Below are 22,937 nucleotides of genomic sequence, written 5' to 3'. Positions count from 1 at the left end.
CAGCAGGAAGAGGGTTGAGTAGATGCAGCAGTGTGGCTAGTGTGGTGCTCTAATTAACTGCAAGATTAGTAGTGATTTCCTAAGTCCTCATGAAATTAGTTATGGAATTTATAAACAACAAATAAGTCTTCCACCTATTAACTGCTCATTATGCTGAATATCTAATGCTAGTGAACTCTTTAATAGTATTGAGGACACAAATGGAAGAAGCCTGAATATACTGCATATAGCACCATGAAGAAAAAAAAATAAAAAATTCAATTAACTTCCCCATTTATTGTTATGAAAGGATTCAATTTGTGATCCAAACACCATGATTAACCCACTCAAATCCCAAACAAAACAGCCTCAAGATAGATCATTGAGGTAGATGTGAATGCCAGGAAAGCTCATTCTGAGTCTGAAGTACCTCAGGGGACTGGGGAGACTAGACATTGGGCTGTAAATGTTTAATGTAGCAAATAAAGGATCCTCACTACTGAAGATGTTATAAGAATGTCATTTTCCTGAGGGGATTCCACTGATATTAGAAACATGAAGGACCAAGTAAATTCTTGGGAGAGAATTCTAAAATATTCAGACATTTATATTAAGAGGATTGGCTTTCCCAGTATGGTTTTAATATAACTGAGTTTGTACAAAAGGATTTTCTTACCACATAAATCTAAGCCATGTGTCTCTTCAGATGTCTTTTGTTTATTATGGTGACAAAACCTAAGCCTCCTTAGCTTTTTTGGTTGCTAGTTTTCTTTGCACTAGTGGTCCATTTTTAAAATCTTCATATGTCAGGAGGTAAAACACAGTGGAAGTTACTCAACTAAACCAGACCACGTTTGAGAAGGCGGTCATCCCCTCCAGGCTGTCAGTAACTTCTCTAATACCCTGCCACAACAAGGAAGAAGCTGTCCGACTCAAATGAAGAGACAACTTGTCCCAAACACCACACAGAAGGGAACAGGTTATAGAAAGAAAACTATGAAGAGCTGGGAATTGAAACTGGCAGGGAATGGATGTCAGATCTAAGAGCTGAAAGAAGAGGTCTGGCTGAACAATGAATAAGGATTTCAGATTAAGAAAAAGAACGGGAACCTGAGATGCGAGATCTGCAGAAACAGACTAAGACAGGCAGGAAGGACATGTGTGGGATAAGATAGCCAAAGGGGACAAAGAGGACCGAAAAGATAAAAGGAAATCAAATCAGAAAAGTGATAAGAAAAGGAAATAGGAGAAGTAGAACATGCACAGAAAAATCTCAAAGAAAAGTCTATGGCAGAAAGACAAACTATAGCATGATTTCCTGGAAAGTCTGAAATGGAACTTAATATTCTTGTGTCTTCCCACCACTATAGAGCAAATATATATCTATTTGCAGTACTGTTCATCTTTTCTAGTTTAAAGGAGATGGCAAACTTACTGGTGACAGTTTGCCCACTAGCTCAAAAGGCAGACCACTGTTGAACGTAGGTATGCCCCATGTGGTGTCAAGAGAGGGTAGATTTAGATTTAGAAACTATTCTATGAATCTATAACTCAATGATATGAGATAAGATTTCAATGGCTTGGATTTACTCCTTCCCCCAAACACAGGCAATGACGTACACTGTTAAATAAATGTTACTATGACTACAAGATCAAGAGCTCAAAGTTTCAGCACCTGCATGTATATTCATTGTGCTACTGCCTTTCATTATCTGACCACATTCTGTTTTTTCTTCTGTTGGATTCCTGTGTCTTTCTAATTTTTGAATATGTGTGTGTGTATGGGTGATGGCCAAAGTGAGAAATCTAATTCATTGTGCTGTCTGGACAAAGCCCACAAGGTCTCATCCATCAAAAGGCAAGAAGAGATATTTCCTTTGGCACAAGCAATGCCTTTGGCAACTTTCTCTTTGTTTTTGTCATTTTTGCTTCAGTTACAAACATTTATCAGTGGTTTGCATCTGTATACACCAGCATGAGAATCTGGGAGATCAGTGGTAGCAGAGTTTCCAATATTTAACTCACTAATGACTTCTCACCTGGTTTCATCTTGCTAGGTGACTTTAAGCAACCCATCCAACCCTCTCAGTTTCAGATCTTACTAAAATCACTGTGACAGAGAAATGCATGAACTAGCTAATATCTACACAACACATATTGAGAAAACAAAGCTGTTAGAGCAAGGCAGTGACTTTTCAGCAGAGTGAAATTTAGTAGACAGTCTGTAGGTGATGCTGCCTTTTACAGAGCTTCTACAGATAAGCCACCATGTCCTCCAAGAGACTCCTGACAAATAAATGGCCATTGGTTCTTCCTTTACAGGATGAAAGAGGAGGTTTGTAGCTACACAATCCATCCCACTTAAATGCATCCAGGTCAAAGTTGCTCCCAACATGAGCACATTTCCTTCAGTGGCTAATCTCCCCTGTCCTGACTCCATCTGCTAATTCAGGTTTCCCGCATCATATCATCTAGCAGGAGATCCTCTGCTCCCCTCTGCCCTTTACATTATGGATATTCAGGATGTAAATACCAACTCCTTAATGTTGACATTTTCTTATTTAGTTAGCTAATCAAAATCACATGGAAGTCTCCAAGTTAACTTCACCTGCCATTTCCCTGAGCTTTAAAGAGCCAGAATACATTTCATAGATCAAGGATTCTCAAACTGTGGTAAGTGCATCACTGGTATGAGGAAGCTACAGTGGACAAGCTTGTCACTCCGTGTACCTCCGTGTACCTGATAAGAACTCCTGGCCCCAAAACCCTCATATAACCCACAGAAATTAAAGGCAGGGACACATGCATTATAGACATCTGGCTAGATATAATCAGAAAGAGACAAAAATTTGAGGTCAACATCACATCATGTTACACCACCCCACACACACATACACAAAGCAAGGAGGCTGCAGAGAAAAGGATTGTTAGATTACAGATGGTTCAATTGTTATACATATGGAAGTAAATTTTCTTCAAAAATTGCTTTTTAATCTAGTATACCATTTTATTCAAGAGCAGATAAGGAACAACTGCCTCTGTGTAAAAGACAGTGTAGGAAATGCGAAGCTGCTACAGAGCTGAGAGTTGTTTCTGATAGTGCCACCACTGCAGTTGGGTATGATTCCTCCTTAATCTTAGTGGTATCGAGCAAAGATTGTTCTCCATGGCTAGGGCATACAAAACAACAAGTTAAGGGCAGTAAGAACTGACATATTCTATTAAAAAAAACCCAACTGTACAGCTACTGTTGACAGTGAGCTATTTCACCACTCAAACTTCATGGTGCAAGTCTACGATAATGTTGACTGGAAGGACTAAGAGTTGAAGACCACTTGGTCACTAACTAGTTTATGATTGGTATGTTTGTTGTTGATTTTTTTTTTTTTTAAATACAATTAGTTTCTGCATATACTTCCATTGTCAGGAATTTCTTAGTAACATTGGAAAAGCTAAAAGAGGATGTCAAACAGAGATTTTGCTATTTTAAAAATAACTTAATTGTTCCCCCATAATGCTGCTTTAGATCATACTTTCCTGCAATAGCAGGAAATTAGAGAGACTGCACAGAAGATATGCAGCCAAGAGAGACAGAATTAAGTTCTGTCCAACTAGAAACATCAGTCTGACTCACTTTTTAATATGACAGTCTTGGTTATGGTCATGTAATGTACAGCTATCATATTGGGCAGAAGGTGGTGAAGCTGGCAATTAGGGCGACAAGTGTTTGGGGCACCTATAGGGAGGTGTTACAGAAAACAACTACATCTGCAGCAAAGAACATTACAACATAACTAAAATGCCAACATATATCCCTTTCTTAAAAGGATGCATGGAAGCATCCACTTTCCTCGCTGAAGGATCAATAAGCATCCTCTGTACCATCATCAGTCATCCCACAGATAATACTGAGACATTGACAGACGAAAGAATGAAGGAGAAAAGAAGCAGCATGGGGAAGGAAGAAAGGGACAATTCGGAAACAACACCTTAGTTAAATGCCAGCTGGAATGATAGGAAAAGTAGAAAGCAGGAGAATGGGCTAAGAACAGCCCTTCAGAAGACAAAATTACATTCTTTAATTGCTATGGAGGCTTTTAAAATGAGGTGTCTACCTTCAGCAAAGTGAAGATTAATCTTCATGGAACAGTTTGTATGATGAGTTGTTATATGTTGGGAAGTGCAATTTTAAGTGAAGTAGTTGATAGAATCAAATCAGTATCTTAAGCGAACAAGGGGAGTGAAATGTATTTACTGTGAGTTAAAATGATCCAGATTATTACACTGATGTCAGAGCTTTCAAAACTCTATTATGGAGATATGTAACACACAAAACCCATAATAGCTTCATCGCTACTCTCCCTTCAGGGATAACTCATTATTAACTGGCTTCCTTTTCCTGTTCAGATTGCTGAGAGATTCTGGTTTGGTTTTCAAATTATTTAGGGAGGTAAAAGTGCTTTTAATCCTTGTGGGCAGCGAATGGATATTAGGTATAGTATTCTGGCATTGAGTTGTAGGTATTCTGCCACAGCCTGGACCGATATGTAAATTGAATCTCCTGCAGGCATCTAGGGAGACATACATGCACCTGAGAGCTCCAGTCATGCTGAAGGAAGCTAACCCTCTTATAGTAACAGGCCTTGTAGAAACAAGGCCCAACACAAGTGCTCTTGCATTCTGCTAGTGCACAAGTACGATCTACATTTAAATTTTTAATTCAGACTAACAAAACTTCATTTATTCACCTGCCATGGAAATTTATTTATTTTTACTCCCCTGCCCTTCAATCACTTTCTTTGGTAAAGAAAGGAGAGTTGCTTCTCCTCCCTCAGCACTTCCTTCTTCCCCCTTTAGCCAAGCAACTTTCAGTGGCAATGCTCCATGAAATTATTTGCACATGAGGATGTAGACAGCATGCTTATTTCATGTAAGTATTTGCTTATAGAGCCAGGTAGGCACCAATCCATAGACCTGCCACTAGAAAACCATTTAAAATTTAATCAGTTAGTTATGTCAGAAATGCAATTAAAATGGCTATCTACTCTAAGTTACGTAGTCTTCCAGTGTAACCATGCAGCTTGATGATTGGCTATGCCTCAGTTTCCAGAAGACATGCCAGCATCTTGCAGTTAAGTCACACGAAAACTCAGATATAATTTCTATGTACAGTGAACCGCAGGGATTTTCCATTTTTTACTTGATGGAATTCAAGGACCTGGCTTGAATATTTAAAACAGTTTGGTTTCTGACTGTTTAGAGAGCACTTCTCTTCCTGTACATAATTTTATTCAGTTGTAATTAGGATCATGCAGAAGTCCTTAAATCAAGGTCAGTCTCATGAAAACTATTCGTTATGAACCAGACAATTCTCATAAGAGACACTTAAGTTATATGTCCAGAAAAGTAGGCTGATGACTATCAGCATATGCTGTAAGTCATATGTCCCTACACAGGACATTCCTAATAACTGCAAAGGGTAAGGTGAGGCATCTTTCCTGATTTATTGTAGGTTGACAGGGAAATTATTTGCTTTCTCATATTTTAATGTAAAAACAGTAATGCACAAGCATTACTGAGACAGCTAAAAGAGGACAGATAGGAAAAACAACTTCATGAAAAATGTCTGGGGAGAATACTCCAGTCCAGCTATGTTATATTATCAAGCTGGTCATATAGTAACTTGAAAGAGACACAAAAGGGTCTCACTGTAAATGACCAGCCAACGCCCAAAAGCAATAATTTTAACTCTTGATGGACAAACATCTACCTTTTAAATGAAAACCTCTTAAACACACATCCAACAAGTGATCAAATGCATGTGAAATCTAAAACCAAATCTCAGAGGTGCTAGATCATTCTCTGGCATCTTTTTATAATGTTATCATTATGGTTTTTTTGCAGGTGACAAATAACAAATACTCATTTACAACTACAGTGACAACAGTGTAAGAAGTTGTATATTTTGTGTCAGAATGTGTCAATGTCTCTTAAGGACTACATAACATGTACTAAATACACACACACAACATGTACGTCCATAGTGAGGAAATAGGAGGATAGTTCTCCTCAGATAGGAAACCATAAGAACCACCATCAAACAACCAGAATTTTTTCTGACAGGGTTACATAGATGTAGGTTCACTATGGCCTGAAGTCTACTCAAGGACAAACTCCCAATTTAAACTTGAAGCAAATTCTTCTCCAGTGAGCCATAATTCTCATCCTGTTAAAATTCTTCTCAGTCCACTGATGAAGGCTTTGATTGCTTTGACCCAAAATCCACTAACAGAAACCTCAGAAAAGGCTGTCGGGACCTATATTAAAATTTAAGTCATTTCAGTTCTTCTGGTGGAAGGAAAGCTGGTGAACTAGGAGAATAAGGAGCGGTGGAACTAGAGGAGTGAAACAGTTTAACTATCTTCCAACAGTAAGATAAGCAAACCAATTAAAAGGATTGTCATCCTGTAATTACCAGAGCGCTCTGTATTACAGAGGGAGCTGAAGCTTTGCTGCACAACAAACAGTCATGCTTGTAATTTAATATGAATAATGAGCCAGATGCATGAACAAGACTATTAAATTGTTATCACAAGCAGCCGTGTCCCTCATTGATTGATGACTCTGTGTGTCACCAAGGAAAGGAACTCCATTTTTAAGGGTGGATTGGCATCACCAATGTTGCCAAAGCAACCACTGTCTGCTTTTGACTTACCCCTGAATGTGGCAATTAAACCATTACATGAGGAAACAAAACAGTGATTATTCTCTTATGTGGAAAACTAAAGGCTGTTAAAGAATAAGGGATTGGGGAAGCCAGATTTGTTTCCCAAGATAAATGCACCTGTGCAAGAACCACATTCAAGGTCAGAGCACATTCTCAATATTACATTTATCATGGTCCTCCACTCAGTTTCAGATCTTATGCTAATCATAAAATCTGGAATAGTTTTATATGCTAGTAGAAACACAGCAGAATCAACAGAAAGACAAGAATAAAAAAACAACAGGTGTGAAAAACACTTATTTTACAGTAAATCAACTTACAGAAGGCATAGTTAAGTAAGAAAACAGGTGAATTCTCTATATATACTCTTTATAAAGAGAGTATTTATAGAAAAAGAATATGTATGTGCATATACACAGATAGATGAACATACATTCCACATGACTCATCCAAAAATGTATGCTTGACATTGTGTTTGGTGTTTTTTCTTTTTGTGGTTTTGAGGTTTTTTTGTTAATGTAAGATTTATATGGAATATTCTACCAAAAGCAGCTACAACTTGGCTTCTTCCAACTTACAAGCTTCCCGGAGTTTTTCCTTGTCGTAATGTAGCCCCTCATATTCTTGTAAATTAATCCTGTTCACTCTGATCCGCAGGCGATCTGGGATGGAATGAGGACTGCAAGAAAAGAAGAAAGCCTCTTAGACAAAGCGTTCCATGGAAAAGCAAAATGAAAACAGGGTATCAAGTGATTTTAATCTTCTCAGAAAGAAGAAAAAGAGCAAGCCTCTTCAAAACTGGGCCAGCTTCTCACAGGCCCATAACTGCATTTAAAATTATTACTACCCACTACACATGGACATTACACCTTAAATGATAAGCAAGATCAAGAATCCCATTTGCTGGCTGTGTGGTCTAGAATTGTAAAGGTTTTTCTCAGTTCTCTGATCTCTGTATAGCTATCCTCTGCTGTTTGCCTTTTTGTACATCCCTAGGCCCCTACCACAGCCAGTAGATCTGCCAAACTGTGGTTCAAGACACAGATACTTTCTTGGGAAATCTCTCAGGACAACCATTCCTCTGCCCATGATAACATTCACCCTCATTCCTGGAGGACCCTCATTCAGCATCTCTGTTCTGGGAAACGGGCAACAGAAACATGGCTAAGAACTGGATTTCCAAAGTAGTGAGTTCAATACAGAAAACCCAGGAGGACTTTCAAAAGCAAGTAGCGCAGTACAGGAATCCCATTTCCACAGATTTCACCCAGATTTAGCTACCTCAACTGTCTACGCAATTTTGAAACACTCGGTGCGTCCCTATCTATAAATTTAAGTGTCCATATATTAATAGAAATTTGTCCTGAAAATCTTTGATTTGATTTCATGCTGGCTTCCAGCTTACCATAACCTATTATTTGATTTGTATGTAAGTTTATCTAAATGCTGTGTAAATTAACTTGGGCACATTTGCATTTTCCACTTAAAAAAAAAAACACACAACAAAACACAGATAACCTGTGTATTATAATGTGCATAGCAAATGTCTGTCCTATAGAAACTACCCTCTGGGTCAGTTAAAAGTAGATTCTTCATTCCGTGTTTCCACCAAAAGATCATCCATTTTCTCTGTTTTAAACTAGTTAGTAACAGAACTCTGCCAGTAGTATTATTGCCTAACACACACACTGCCTTTTAAAAGTTAAAATAGCGTGCACCATCATAAATATACAGGTTCATTTCTTTCTTTGTCTCAATTTCAAAATATTTCACCTACAGCATTTGCACTGCTAGTGCAGGACAAGCTACATCTCACAAATGCAAACTTCTTTTTTCTTTTTGAACAAGTGAGCAATTTTCATTTTGTCCAGGAAAAACTGCAGACCTAACAAAACTCATGGTTTGTGGCCATCTCTTGGTAGAGCCATGGGGACTGCAATTAGCAATTATTTCAGTGTCAACTTATTGCATGATTTCTCTCTGTTGGTATAAACTGCTCTGTCACATCTGGACAGATGAAAATAAAGATTGAAAAATCAAGTCCCAGTTAAAAAAAGCTCTATTGGCACAAGTACTCTTTGACTAAAAAGTGGTAAAGGATAATGAATTGAGGGTGTCTCCAAACTGGAGTGCAAGACAACATACTAAGAGGAGCTGCACTGAAGAAATTCACATTCTGGGCAGGAGTTTCTATATTAGTGATGAAAATGAACCTAAGATACATGAAGAATAGCTTAGAAGAAATCATAAATGCTTAACAGTGGCAGCAAGACTGACACACCCAGAAGCATATAGGCTACCCAATGTTTTCCTTGTGCTAACAGACACGGACTGTTGTGTCAAAGTGCCCCAAGATAGCAGCAAACTGCCCAAAGATAAGCTTTTGCAGTTTGATGACAGACACCCGGGATGGTAACTTCCAGCACAGCTTCAGGAGGAAGTTTTCTAAATCAGGTGCCACTAGACCATACTACAGAACAGCCCTCTCCACCTGCAGGCTTGCCAACTGGCTCAGCAACCCAGAGAAGATGAGTGCTTGCAAATGGAGGGGAAAGGTACACAGTTAGAACAAGAACATAATGGCACCGAGTCTTACATTTTCTTCCTTTTCTTTTTAAAACAGGTTTAAATGTCACATTGCTAACTAAGAAATGAACATAGTCTGAGGAACTATTTTGCCTTCCAAATTCTATAAAATACAAGTTTCAAAAATGAAAATCATAGAAGACTTTATTTTTAGTCAAGAAAAGATAAGAAAATGTTTAAGTTAGAAAACATGGGAATTTAACTGTATAGTCTTTGTCTGAAGGGAGAAAATACATAATTCACTGCATGTAGTAGGGTTCACTAAAATGACAGACTGACAGCTTGGAAAAGTGAAGTCTTTTATGCACTGGTACAATACGGGAAGAAGCTATGTTGCTTTTCCCACAATGTTCTGCCACCGCACATTACGATGAAGGTAGATCAGTTTGCCAGCGGATCGGTTCACAACCTGGGGATTGTTGGTGAGTGTCAGGGAGGGACTGCTTGTGAATTACCTCCACTTCTTTGAAGTCAGCTGGGAGGAAAAGGGATGGGGAGACAGGAGAATTCCGCTAATTATTTCTGTTGTAACACTCAACCATGCTACAAATACAGCCATACTTGCTATGTGCTGAATCAAGCCCAGTGTAAACCCAGCCCAAAAAACTGTCTTAAACTGTTGCTTCTCCTGGAACCAGAATCAAATCTAGTTGAAATCCTTGAGCAACCCAAGATGGAACTCTATAAAAAGTATGCTTTCCAGTCTCCAGTTCAAAATAACTACTTGACCACAGCTGATACTGCTGTGCAGGAATTACTCAGCCCAGCACAGGGGATGTTTGCCCACCAAAACAAAACTGTACTATAGCCTCCACCTACTTGTTCTTTTACTATTTCTTCCTTGCTAGAGACCTCATCCATGTGTGATGCTCAGACCCTCCTTTTTTCTCAGTGACCCTGTGCTGTGGTGCTCAGTGCTGCCCTCCATACTGAGGGAAAACAGTTCAGTACCGGAACTTTGCATCTTCCCAAGGCAAACTATAATTTTAACTCCTAATAGAAGATCACCGACTCCTTTTTCTGCTTGATTTGTCCTTTTAGATCTTCCATAGCAGATATCCAAGTGATACTTGTCTTTCCAACACCCATTGCATCCCAGCAACCTACTGATGTCCTTCACCACCAGAGATGAATTTGTTTATGTATTTTTGTAGCTCTGCACTGTTTGTGCAGAATTTACTACAGCTACAAGGTCTTTAATACTTCCCACTCACAATTTCACTTCCTCTCTTTCAACACATTGACCTTTCTCATGTTCCTTACTGCATGGCAGGACAGGAGTGTGCCCAATACAGGCAAATGGAGACAAGCTATGCTCTGTTGTGGGAAATACTGGGGACAGGGTGGGTAACCTTCTCTCCAGCTTCGGTTTCGCCCTGTGAACTTGTCTCAGTCCTGCACTTGTTTCCACTTCCAGATGTCGAGGTGAAACAAATCCAGCAAACCTGGGATCACTAAAACCAAAAATGGCTAATGAATTATTTTTCATCTGATCCAGAGCAATCATCATTGAATCAGAAGTGATTTTAAAAGTTGCTGTTTCAAGCTTTCTGTTCTGTACTTACACGTAACAATCATGTTTGAATTTTCAGAAATGATAATTACTTCTATGGTACCTGGTTAAGATAAGAGGAAGGGGAAAAAAAGGAGCTATGTACCCAAGTTCACATACCTAATCTTTGACAGAGGCAAGAATTCAACAGGATTCTTCAGCCCAAAATTCAGTCTCTTATTTCCCAATGCCATCTACCCTTTCCTGCCCAAGGCTACCTCTTTAGGGTAAAAGTAAGGTTTTCAATAACAGTATGGTGATTCTTTTGTATTCTTTTTTTCCCCCAAGAGTTCTACCAAGATTTTTTACTTGTAGCTGAAAATGAAATGCCTGAAAATACTCTGATGATTGTCTGAATAGATATTATTACAAACAACTCCAATAAACGTCCATATTACCTACAAAGATGTTTTGTTTCATTATCATCCAGATCCAAGACTTAAATTCTCTTGGAAGATAATGTAAAAAAAATCAGCAGAACTATCTTCCTTTTATAGCGCTTTGCTCGTAACAACCCATTTGGCATAAAAATCACAGCATTATAGAATGGTTTAGTTGGAAGGGACCTTAAAGATAATCTAGTTCCAACCCCTCTACCATGGGCAGGGACACCTTCCACTACCCCAGGTTGCTCAAAGCCCCATCCAACTTGGTCTTGAACACTTCCAGGGATGGGGCATCCACAGCTTCTCTGGGAAACCTGTTCCAGTGTCTCACCACGCTCACAATGAAGAATTTCTTCCTAATATCTAATCTCAGTCTTCCCTCTTCCAGTTTAAAACCAATGCCCCTTGTCCTACCACTACATGCCCTTGTAAAAAGTCCTTCCCCAGCTTTCTTGTAGGCCCCCTTAGGTACTGGAAGGTTGCTCTAAGATCTCCCTGGAGCCTTCTCTGCTCCAGACCGAATAACCCCAACCCTCTCAGCCTGTCTTCATAGGAAAGGTGCTCCAGCCCTCTGATTATCTCTGTGGCCTCCTCTGGACTCGCTCCAACAGGTCCATGTTGCTCTTGTGTTGAGGGCCCCAGAGCTGAATGCAGTACTGCAGGGGGGTCTCATGAGAGCAGAGTAGAGGGGGACAATCCCCTCCCTTGACCTGCTGGTCACGCTGCTTGTGATGCATCCCAGGACACAATTGGCTTTCTGGGCTGTAAGCACACGTTGCCAGGTCATGTTGAGCTTCTCATCCACCCACACCACCTAGTCCTTCTCCTCAGGGCTGCTCTCAATCTATTCTCCACCCAGCCTGTATCTATGCTTGGGATTGCCCCAACCTGGGTGCAAGACCTTGCACTTGGCCTTGTTGAACTTCATGAGGTTTGCATGGGCCTACCTCTCAAGCCTGTCAAGGGCCCTCTGGATGGCATCCCTTCCCTCTAGCATGTTGACCACACCACACAGCTTGGTGTCACCAGTAAACTTGCTGAGGGTGCACTCAATCCCACTGTCCATGTCACTGACAAAGATGTGTGCCAGTCCCAGTACCGACCCCTGAGGAACACCACTCATCACTGGTCTCCACTTGGACATCGAGCCGTTGACCACAACTCTTCAAGTGCGACCATCCAGCCAATTCCTTATGCACTGAGCGATCCATCGATCAAGTCCATGTCTCTCCAATTTAGAGACAAGGATGTCATGTGGGACATTGTTCAATGCATAAGTCCAGGTAGATGACATCAGTTGCTCTTCCCTTATCCACCAATACTGTAACTCTGTCATAGAAGGTCATCAAATTTGTCAGGCATGATTTGCTCTTAATGAAGCCATGTCTCTTCTCACTGATCACCTCCTTATTTTCCACGTACCTTAGCATAGTTTCCAGGAGGATCTGCTCTATGATCTTGCCAGGCACAGAGGTGAGAGTGGCTGGTCTGTAGTTCCCTGAGATTTCCTTTTTTCCCTTTTTAAAAGTAGGGGTTATGTTTCCCCTTTCCCAGCCAGGGGAAACTTCAGCAAACCACCATGACTTCCCAAATATGACAGATAGTGGCTTAGCAAATTCATCCTCCAGTTCCCTCATATCCCACAGATGCACCTCATGAGGTCCCATAGACTTGTGCACCTTCAGGTTTGTTAGATGGTCTTGAACCTGATCTTCTTGTCCAGCGAGACCTGGACAGGCTGGAGAGGTGGGCAGAAAGGAACATGATGAAGTTCAAAGGTAAATGTAGGGTCCTGCACCTAGGGAGGAATAACCCTGTGCACCGGTACAGGCTGGGGGTTGATCTGCTGGAGAGCAGCTCAGCAGAGAAGGACCTGGGAGTCCTGGGGGCCACAAGGTGGCCCGGGAGCCAGTAATGTGCCTCATGGCCAAGGAGGCCAATGGTATCTTGGGGTGCATCAGGAAGAGAGTGGCCATCAGGTTGAGGGAGGTTATCCCCCCCTCCTCTACTCTGCCCTGGTGAGGCCACATTTGGAGTACTGTGTCCAGTCCTGGGCTCCCCCTAGGCCAAGAAAGACAAGGAACTACTGGAGAAAGTCCAGCAGAGGGCAACAAAGATGATCAGGGGACTGGAGCATTTCCCTTATGAGGAAAGTCTGAGAGAACTGGGTCTGTTCAGCCTGGAGAAGAGAAGACTGAGAGGGGATCTGATCAATACTTATAAATACCTTAAGGGAGGATGTCAAGAGGATGGGGCCAGACTCTTTCAGAGGTGCCCAGCGACAGGTTAAGGGGCAATGGGCACAAACTGAAATACAGGAAGTTCCAGCTGAACATGAGGAAGAACTTCTATACTTTGAGGGTGATCCCTGGCTGCTCAGACAGTTTCTCTGTATTCCTCCCAGGCCACCTGTCCTTGAATATTAACCAGCCTTCTTGGGCCCCTCTTCCCTCCAGGGCTTTATCCCATGGTACTCTACTAAACAGATCCCTGGAGAGGCCAAAGTCTAAAAGTTCGCTCTCCTGAAGTGCAGGGTAGTGAGCTTGCTGTGCATCCTTTTTGCTGCCCTTGAGCTTCATATTCCCCACTAGTCCCTCCTTGTTGGTAAGAACAAGGTCCAGCATAACACCTCTCCTCGTTGGCTCCTCTATCAGTCAGAGAAGGAAGTTATCATCAAAGTATTCCAGGAAACTCCTGGATTGCTTATGCCCCGCTGTGTTGTCCCTCCAACAGATATCGGCGTTGTTGAAGTCGCCCATGAGGGCCAGGGTTTGAGAACTATCTGTCTATAGAGGACTTCATCTGCTTGGTCTTCCTGGTGGGGTGGTCTGTAGCAGACCCCCACTATAATGTCACCTGCCCCGCCCTCCCTTGAATCCTGACCCATAGCTCTCAGTGAGTTCCTCATCCATCTCCAGATGGAGCTCCATGCACTCCAGCTGGTCATTGACATGGAGGGTAACACCCCCTCCTCATCTCCCCTGCCTGTCCTTCTGAAAGAGCCTGTATGCTTCCATTCCAGCACTACAGTTGTAGGAGCCATCCCACCACGTCTCTGTGATGCCAGTAAGATCAGAGCCCTGTAGGTATGCACACATCTCTAACTCCTCTTGTTTATTCCCCATGCTATGAGTGTTTGCATAGAGGAGTTTAAGTTTAGCCCCAAGATGAAGCTAACTTACTGTCTGGAATTCCTTTGTGCTGCTTTTCAAGTCCTCTCCTGCTGATTTGTGATCCCTCTCCAGGCTCTGGGCATCTGTTGCTGGCACTGGCATCAAACTGGTAGGAGTGGGATGGATTGAGGTTCTCCTCCCCTGACAACTTTAGTTTAAAGCCTTCCTCACCAGCTTGGCAAGCCTATGACCAAAGATGCTCTTCCCCTTCTCTGACAGATGGACCCCATCAGCCCCCAGTAGACCACATTTCTCAAAGTGAGTCCCATGGTCTAAGCAGCCAAACTACTAGGAAAGCTGTGAAAAATACTAGGAAAGCTGCGTAAAAGCAGTTATGGTAGGGCTTTTTGCTTCTCAGTTTTTAAACACTAGTTCAAGCATAGACTTTCTTGGCAACCATTATATTCTGGTTTGGCTAAAACAGGACTATTTATCCTTTCAGTAGATTTTGTTTCTTTCAGTTAAGTTTGTTCTAAGTAACTGCACCTTCTGAAGTTAGCGACATGTTTTTCAGACAGTGTCTGCTTTCACAATTGATAACGCTTGATGCTTACAGTTGTTACTAAAGTAACAGTGGAATTAATATGCAGAAAGGCCCATGTTTATACTTATTCCTATGGGAACCAAGGTCACTGCTGGCTCTCTTATATTAAAGAAGTGAAAAGACATAAACAGGTCATACCTGCAGAAAAGTGCGGACGAGACAGATAACCAAAAACTGACCAATGAAATATTCCATCCCATATACGTCATACTTAGTATAAAGATAAGGGATTACAGGGGTCAAGTTTCTTCCTTCATGGCTGGCAACCAACCACCCTGCTTGTTCTCCTGCCTCCAATCCCAATCCGTGTATTCCTGGAACTGGTGCATGTCAGCTGCCGAGTCCAATTCAGGACATCCTGGTGCCAGTCCTGCAGCAGCAGCGCGAGCCGCTGCAGCCTGCAATTCCCTGATCATCATTGGGAAGCTCAATATTGGTTTTGTATTTTTTTTTCTTTATTTCTATTATTAGTAGCATTAGCATTATTGTGTTCTTGTTCATTGTTATTGTTTTACTAAAGTAGTCTTAATTTTCCAACCTCTCTCCCCCTTTTCTCCTTTCTTTCCTCTTCCGGGGGAAGGAAGAGGTTAATAGAGAGCATCTGCCATCTGCTTGAAGTGCCAGCCCAGCCTTAAACAGTGACACATTATCAGTGAATTAGTGGTAGACCTAAGTCCTAGCACACAACTGGCCTCATTTCAAACACATCATCGCAATGGATAATCTGGATATCTTATAAAAGGGAGAGACGAAAGACAGACAGGAAAACAAAACAACTTCTCCAAGTCTATGTTTGGAGCCTTTACATCAAGGTGAAGGGATGGTAATGCTGACCCTGTATTCAGTGCTCAAGAAAACCTGCAAAAAGGAGAGGGGGGGGGGATGTTAAGCCCCATGCCAACACCTGCCAATCCTTGTTTAATTGCCATCTGCCTCCCTGCAACCTCCCTGTGAGGACAGGATAGTGTTTGGATGCCAAGCGGAGAGAGAAAGACAACACTGACTTCTGTAGCTATGCTAACTCACTACCTAATGCCATGTAAGAAAGAAAAACGTGCACCTTCTCTTTACAAATGTTATTTCCTGGCTTGAAGCTGGTGGAAACCTATTGCATCTGCAGCATCATCTTCTTGAGTCAAATTAGTCCTTTCACCTGAAAAGAAGTGAGCAAGCCCTTTTTATTCACTTGGAACTGGAGGAGGAAAAAGATCTAAAAACAACAGGAAATCTAAAATATTTTTGTTGCTCCAGGAGCTACACACACGTTCTCCAAAGTGCCTTTTAACTAGAAAATATCTAAAAGGATACTTCCCATGCTTTTGTAAAAAGTACAATTTTTTGGTACATCAGTACACTGTGTATCTCCAAATTTGCTTCTGTGTAAAAAACAAGCACACCATCTTAAACGTAATACATTACCTGAGGAGAAATAATTCTTTTCTACATCAAGTGTGGGAAGGTAATCAGCTGTCAGGGTTTCCTGTTCTCCTGTTTCTCCCTCCTGTTCATCCCCTTTTTATAAAGACAGGGTACCACTACTACATAAGCAAGCTGTGTGTGCTGAAACATACAGCTGGAGAGAAACAGAACTTGGCCTTTTGTCCATTTGGAAAGTTAGCTTAGTCATAACAATGTAACCTTGGAAAAAGCAGCCCTCTATAGAAAATAAACTATTATCAGAAATAGGAATGTTAAGAAGTCCTTTCTAGAGGGTAGAGATTTTATGTGCTTAGCTAAGTCCAGTCACAGGTAATATATTCATAACTCAAACACATATATATGTATGCATATATATACATCTATAAATATGCATGTATATATATACACATACGGACAAGACACATTTATTCAGTGACCGAAGTTTAATCGTTTTGTTGATGATTTATTCGCAAATATTCTTTGCTCTGTCAGAATACAGCTATTGGCTGACATTATGTCTCACTGAATTTTATTACCTCTTCAATATAGCTCTGGTTCTAAAATTCACTATGTGAATACTCATTCCTTGTGCTATCAGACTGGCAACTGACACCAGAGGATAATGTCCTCATCATCCAATTAACTCATTCACTCACAAAACTCATGAGCTCCATACAGAGCTCTACTTAACACAGCTGAGCAAAACATTTCCACTATCAATACCTCTGTAGTCCTCATGGATACTGTATAATAATCCATATTATTATATGAATCACACAATTTATCTTGTTCAGACAAACTCAGCATATTCAAAACCCACAAATATTAAATACATAAGCATGTCCATGTAAAAGCTAATAATAGCGTGATGAATGTCACTAAAGCAAATATTAGTACAGTATTAATAGAAATTGATGTTTCTAAACAGTGTATAAAACAACTTGCTCAACTGTAAGGAGAGGAAGAAAATCTTTCCAGATAGAGCAGCAGACAATTTATAAATAAATTTGTGGAGATTGCTGCACTGCAATTCAACCTAAAATATTTAAGTTTCTTACACTTATTATTCTTCAAAATGGTGTGTTACATAGTCAATGAAAAGTAATTTAAAGTACAGATGAAAGAATTCCATTACCTCCTAAAGAATCTAATTAAAGAACCTCATTCCGCAAACATGCCAATCCACAGAATTACATCCTAAAGGTCATATGCCCCATGGGACCATAAATACAGATTGAGGTCAACTGAAACGTTCTGGTCATTCATGTTGATTAGGTATAACGGTTTCCTTTAAACACAAACCTAAATACCATTCTTCTCAAATCAGGAGCACAGATAGGCTAGTTTATCATATTGAACTTTATCTGATGAACTTTTGATTAGCATGGACCAGAAGTGCATATTTGGGGCATTATTAAATAACAATCCAAATGAGTCTTGTAGAAAAGCTATGCACATTGTTTAGTCAGAACAATCTATGAAAGATTCTACAGAGTTGTTATGAGGTCCTCAAAATTATTCCACTTGCATAAAAAAAAATATGTAATTTCAGTAATAAGGACTTATTTTCTTTCCTTTAACTGCAAAATGGCTGAACAGTACAAGGAAATTGCATTATTTTCTATTAAACAAACAACATTTGAATTTTCCACAAGAATACAGAAGATCACCTAGAAACAGAATAATTCCTATTGTAAGGAAAAGGGGATGCTTTCTGGAAAGTCTTAAAACTTGTAGACATTCATTAATATAAATATTTAAATTTTATTTTTAAGTCTACTCTTCTGCGAGAAGATAGCCATCCCATGGCACACTAGGTTACACATCAGGATCAGAAACACTGATAGGGATAGGTCTTAGAAAGTCAACATCATGCTAGGTAAACTGTCTATAAATTACTTACCAAAAGGTATGCATTTGTTTCCCTCCTACTCATGAACTATAGCATTTTGGGGATTCTAGAAATGTTACCATCACCACCACTACCCCCACCTCAAAAAAAAAAAAAAACAAACCCACAACAAACAAACCTACAACCAAAACCTAAAACCACAGAGCTTTGACAGGAAAAAATTGAGAAGGGCTCATTTTTTAACATCCCTTTCATTCCACCACTTGTGATTCAAACCCACAGAGGCAAAGTCACAGGCACCTGTTCTGAGACTACGGGCAGAACCTGATCTGCTTCCATTCACCAAGAGAATACACTCAGCTTTCGATGAAGCTGTGACTTCCTCCTCTCACCCCTATTAATCACCCAGCAACAGGCAAGAGAATGCCAGCCAACTCACATGGAGCACAGCTGGTTTTCCTGAGAAACATGCTCCTGCCTTCAGTCAGCTAGGACAGAAAATGGGCAGAGCGAGCTTGAGTCCTGCCCAAGCCTGGCCCTCCTGCAAAGCTTCTGCCATGCCACCAGGTTAATTCAACCGGGAAGACAGACTTTTAAATTATATATGCCCTAACCCCTATATCAATTATTTATGTACCCTGTGAGCCATTTCTCTGCATAGAGAAAGAAAATAATAAGAGTCCAACAACTCCACAGAATCCCACAACTAATTTCTGATAGATCTTCCAGAATACAGCCCACATCAGCCTACACACATACAGATTTTAATATGAGTCAGTGAACAGAAAAGGAAAAGGAAATCTACTGTCCCTCACTTGCGAAAAATAAACTTTAGAAAAAAATCACACTCCTCTGGGGCATGTTTACAGTGACAGATTAATGAATTACCTATCTCCTGGAAAAGAAATAAACATACAAAATTTAATTAAATGTTCCAGTGTTTAGGAAAATTGGGAAAAGGAAATCAACAGCCAGAGAAAAAGAAATTTACCTTACTTTTGAGATTGCATTGGCAGAGTTTGGAAATGATACATTAAAAATAAGTGTTTCTGACATCATTTATCTACTTAAAACATAACAACTGCGACAACAGAGCTGAATCATCCAGCCTTTTCTGATGGACAAATTTCAGTACTTCACAAAAGTCCACTGCTATTTTGAAGCAAAGCTCTTGCTAAGCTCTTTACCTAAAAAAATACCCCTAAAAATATAAACTCCACCATAGTTGTTTTTATTTTAATTATTCCATTTGGTAGGTGTTACCCCAGATAAGCCAGGTTAACTAAACCCTTTTGCAATTTCTTACCTCACACTTGCTTCAGCAAGTGCTTGAGCATTTTACTGTATAAAGGTTAGACTCACACATAGACTTAAAACGTGCCAAAGTGCCAGGTAGAATCCTGGTCTTCGCTTTCCTTCTCCTTCCCCATGCTAGCTCTAGTTCTCTCGCACTTTACACTTCCAAGCACAGTGGATTCTCCAATAGTAATGATCCCACTAAACAGCAGCCCACATGCTAAACAGGAAAAACTGTCAAAGAAGAGACAAGACTCAATTCTCTATAATTCATGTAATGGAGAAAAGGGAGAAGAAATCTGTAAGCATTTTCATCCTTAACTCTGCATTCAGAGAATAGGTCACTCTCTTACACTTCTCCCTTATGCCTTGTCTCCTACTGTTCTTTATTACACTCTTCTCCTACAGACAACACCCATATTCAGCCTAACTGAGAAAGCTGATTCTGTTTGGCATTTGCATCTCTAAAAGCAAAAAAGTATTTCCTGTTACCCCTTTGCTACTCACACAGGTTTTATAGGCATACTCTGCTGCAATCATTACTATGTAAAGTCTATAAAAAGTACTATTTACCAACAAAGTGATACTTGTATTTTCATTTATGCAGAATTTCTAATTAAAAAAAAATCATAGCATATCCATAGTGCTTATTCCACTGGGGTAAAAGGATGGTCAGAGCTATGAAAGTCAATTAAGTTTTATTTTACAAATGGTAAATTTTTTTTAGGACTCCTTTGCAACAACCATACAACTCAAATGTACTCTCCCTTGTGCGTCCTTCTTATCTCTGAATATCCATCTGGAATATGCAAGTCTTTACCTTCCTTTTAAAAGAGTCTTAATTAAAAATACAACACTTGTATTTACTTATACACCTTGTATAAACATTTGAAACGGATCACACTACAGTTCTACTGTCTTTGCAACAAAGACCATAGTGCCTAATAATTTTGGCTGCTCCAAATTCCCATGCCTTTCCTGCCGCAGAAAACCTGAAATTTTTCTAAGATAGGCTGTATCCATCACCAGGTCTCAGCAGAATCTGCCCTGCTGTTCAGTACTAACTGGAACTCGGGCTCTTTCTATGTTGTTCAATTAAAAAAAAAAAAAGGAACATTTGAATCTCAAAGCCATCATAATCCAAATCAAATTTCCCTAATATCTCATGGGTTCTTATTTTAATTTGCCAGACACATTAATTGGCAGCCACAGTGCAGCAGCATGTTTAATCTATTTTTACAGGTTTTAAGATACAGAACATCTTTGACTTACAAATTAGTTTGGGGCTCATGAGTCTCTCTCTCCCTTCCTTATCCTGACAGCTGATATCAAATGGGACATTCAAATGAACTGTATCAAAACTTGAAGGTCATTTTCCAAGGGATACCCCTCAACTTGGAAACAATACCCATTTTCCCAGACCCACAGCTTAATGTTCTGTGTAAGCAATAAGGCTTATCTCAACTTTTTTCTAAAGGCTTGCTTAGATACTGAATCAATGAGACAAGTACTTTTTATTACTTTCTGCTCCTCAGCAGAGCACAGCAAATATGATCCAGGGACAAGGCACATTGAATTAGAAATCTTTCCTTGTTTGCAAAATAACAATGAAGGACTTGCAGCTTCTGAAATTTCACAGAATCACAGAATGGTTGAGGTTGGAAGAGAACTCTGGAGGTCACCTGGTGCAATCCTATGCTCGAGCAGGGCTACCTAGAGCAGGCTGCCCAGGACCATGTCCAGGCAGCTTTTAAGTATCTCTAAGGATGGATATTCCACAATCTCACTTGGCAACCTGCGCCACTGCTCAGTCACCCTTACAGTAAAACCATTCTTCCTGATGTTCAGAGAGAACTTCCTGTGTCTCAGTTTGTGCCCATTGCCTCTTGTCCTATCAACGGGCATTGCTGAAAACAGCCTGGCTCTCTTCTTTATACCCTTCCTTGAGATAGTCATAGACATTGATTAAATCCCACCTGAGCCTTCTCTTCTCCAGGTTAAGCAGTCCCAGCTCTCTCAAGCCTTTCCTCATAGGAGGGATGTGCCTTAGTTACCTTCATCAGACTCTCTCCAGTACCTCCATGTCTCTCTTGTAGTTTGGAGCCCAGAATTGGACCCAGTACTCCAGATGCAGCCTCACCAATGCTTAGCAGAGGGTAAGGTTCACCTCCCTTGATCTGCTGACAATGGTCCTAATACAGCCCAGGATACCATTAGCCTTCTTCACCACAAGTGCACGTTTCTGGGTCATGGTCAACTAGGTAACCACCAGGACTGCCAGGTCCTTTTCTGCAAAGCTGAAATTTGCTTTTAAAATTACTCAGTTTTCCCAAATACTTCTTGGTTTCTTGAACATTTATGTGCCATCTCTTGCATGTGCTCAGTTTTCAGAACAGAGAAGTGTTGCTGGGTTTTCTTTTAGAGTATGCTATTGACTTTCTGTGATAGAATAAGAATTATTCTTGGAATCAAGTTTCTGCTCTGAATACCTGGATTTATACATGACATATTGTATTAAGCTGGGTTTTATGTTTGGGTCTGTGGGGGGTGGTTGGGGTGCTTTGGGGTGGATTTTTTTATTGAGTTTCTTTCATTTTTTTAATTGTGAACACAGAGTTTTTCATAATATGGCATGTTTCCATAAACAGGATGAATTAGAAGATACCAGCGTACAATGGTACACTGGTACAAGTGTTTTTAAGTGCCAATTCAGCACATTAAAAAAAATACAAGACATTAAATTCTTAAATAATTCAGTTACTATCTAGCAAGTTAGTACAGTGGAGTTGCTGACAGTCAAGTATTGCCAAGGTTGGGGGAGCGGTTTCTATCTTCAATGCAGCTGTGGCTAATGTCACACCACTCCTCTGGAGGACTAGTTTCCCAATTTGATCAGCTCTATCTGGAGATATGGCTTATTGCAGAGTTTCTTCACAGCATGTTTTTGATTAAAACCAAAGGACAGAAAGCTCTCATCTCAGCTGTTTCCAGGGATGGTGCCTGGAGCTTAACTTCAGACCTGTCCATTGCTATGGATTTGTCTGGAGAGCTGGGCTCTTTGCTGAACCTGGTCACCATCATCAGCCATGCCCTACCCACCTTACTGGGGTACTGTGGAACTGTGCCTTTGCTGGCGAGCCCATTGTCCTGTGCCTGCCATGCTGTCACCTGAGCTCCTACTTCCCATTTGTCACTGGATTTTACTGCCTTGTCTCCTGGTTGAATGACACACAGAGTAACAGCAAAAAATGATGGAACTTCAAAAGTAGAAAAAAGTCAGATACTCACACAGTGAAGGAATCAGGGGGAGCTGAGACTCTTCTCAGGTCAGCAGATTGCACTTTATGGATACTATAGGCAGCAGGAAATGAGTGGCCAGGAGAAAGGCAGCACACAGTGTGGACAGATAAGGAAAAAGGGCAG

At 40.5% G+C, this 22,937-nt stretch overlaps 1 protein-coding gene across 1 annotated transcript in view; it reads right to left on the bottom strand.

Moving 5' to 3' along the window:
* DGKI (diacylglycerol kinase, iota) overlaps positions 1-22,937 on the bottom strand; it is a gene marked incomplete at its 5' end in the record, with an annotated part of 92,990 nt that overhangs the window by 62,635 nt on the left and 7,418 nt on the right. Inside the window, 2 exon segments of the mRNA XM_009709270.1 lie at positions 7,285-7,385; positions 22,803-22,865. Coding sequence (XP_009707572.1) covers positions 7,285-7,385; positions 22,803-22,865 — 164 coding nt within the window.

This window comes from Cariama cristata, unplaced genomic scaffold, assembly GCF_000690535.1.
Source record: "Cariama cristata isolate BGI_N322 unplaced genomic scaffold, ASM69053v1 scaffold891, whole genome shotgun sequence".
NCBI classification, from domain to species: Eukaryota; Metazoa; Chordata; class Aves; order Cariamiformes; family Cariamidae; genus Cariama; species Cariama cristata.
Note: the sequence above shows the minus strand (reverse complement) of the source record. Positions and strands in the feature narration are given on the sequence as shown.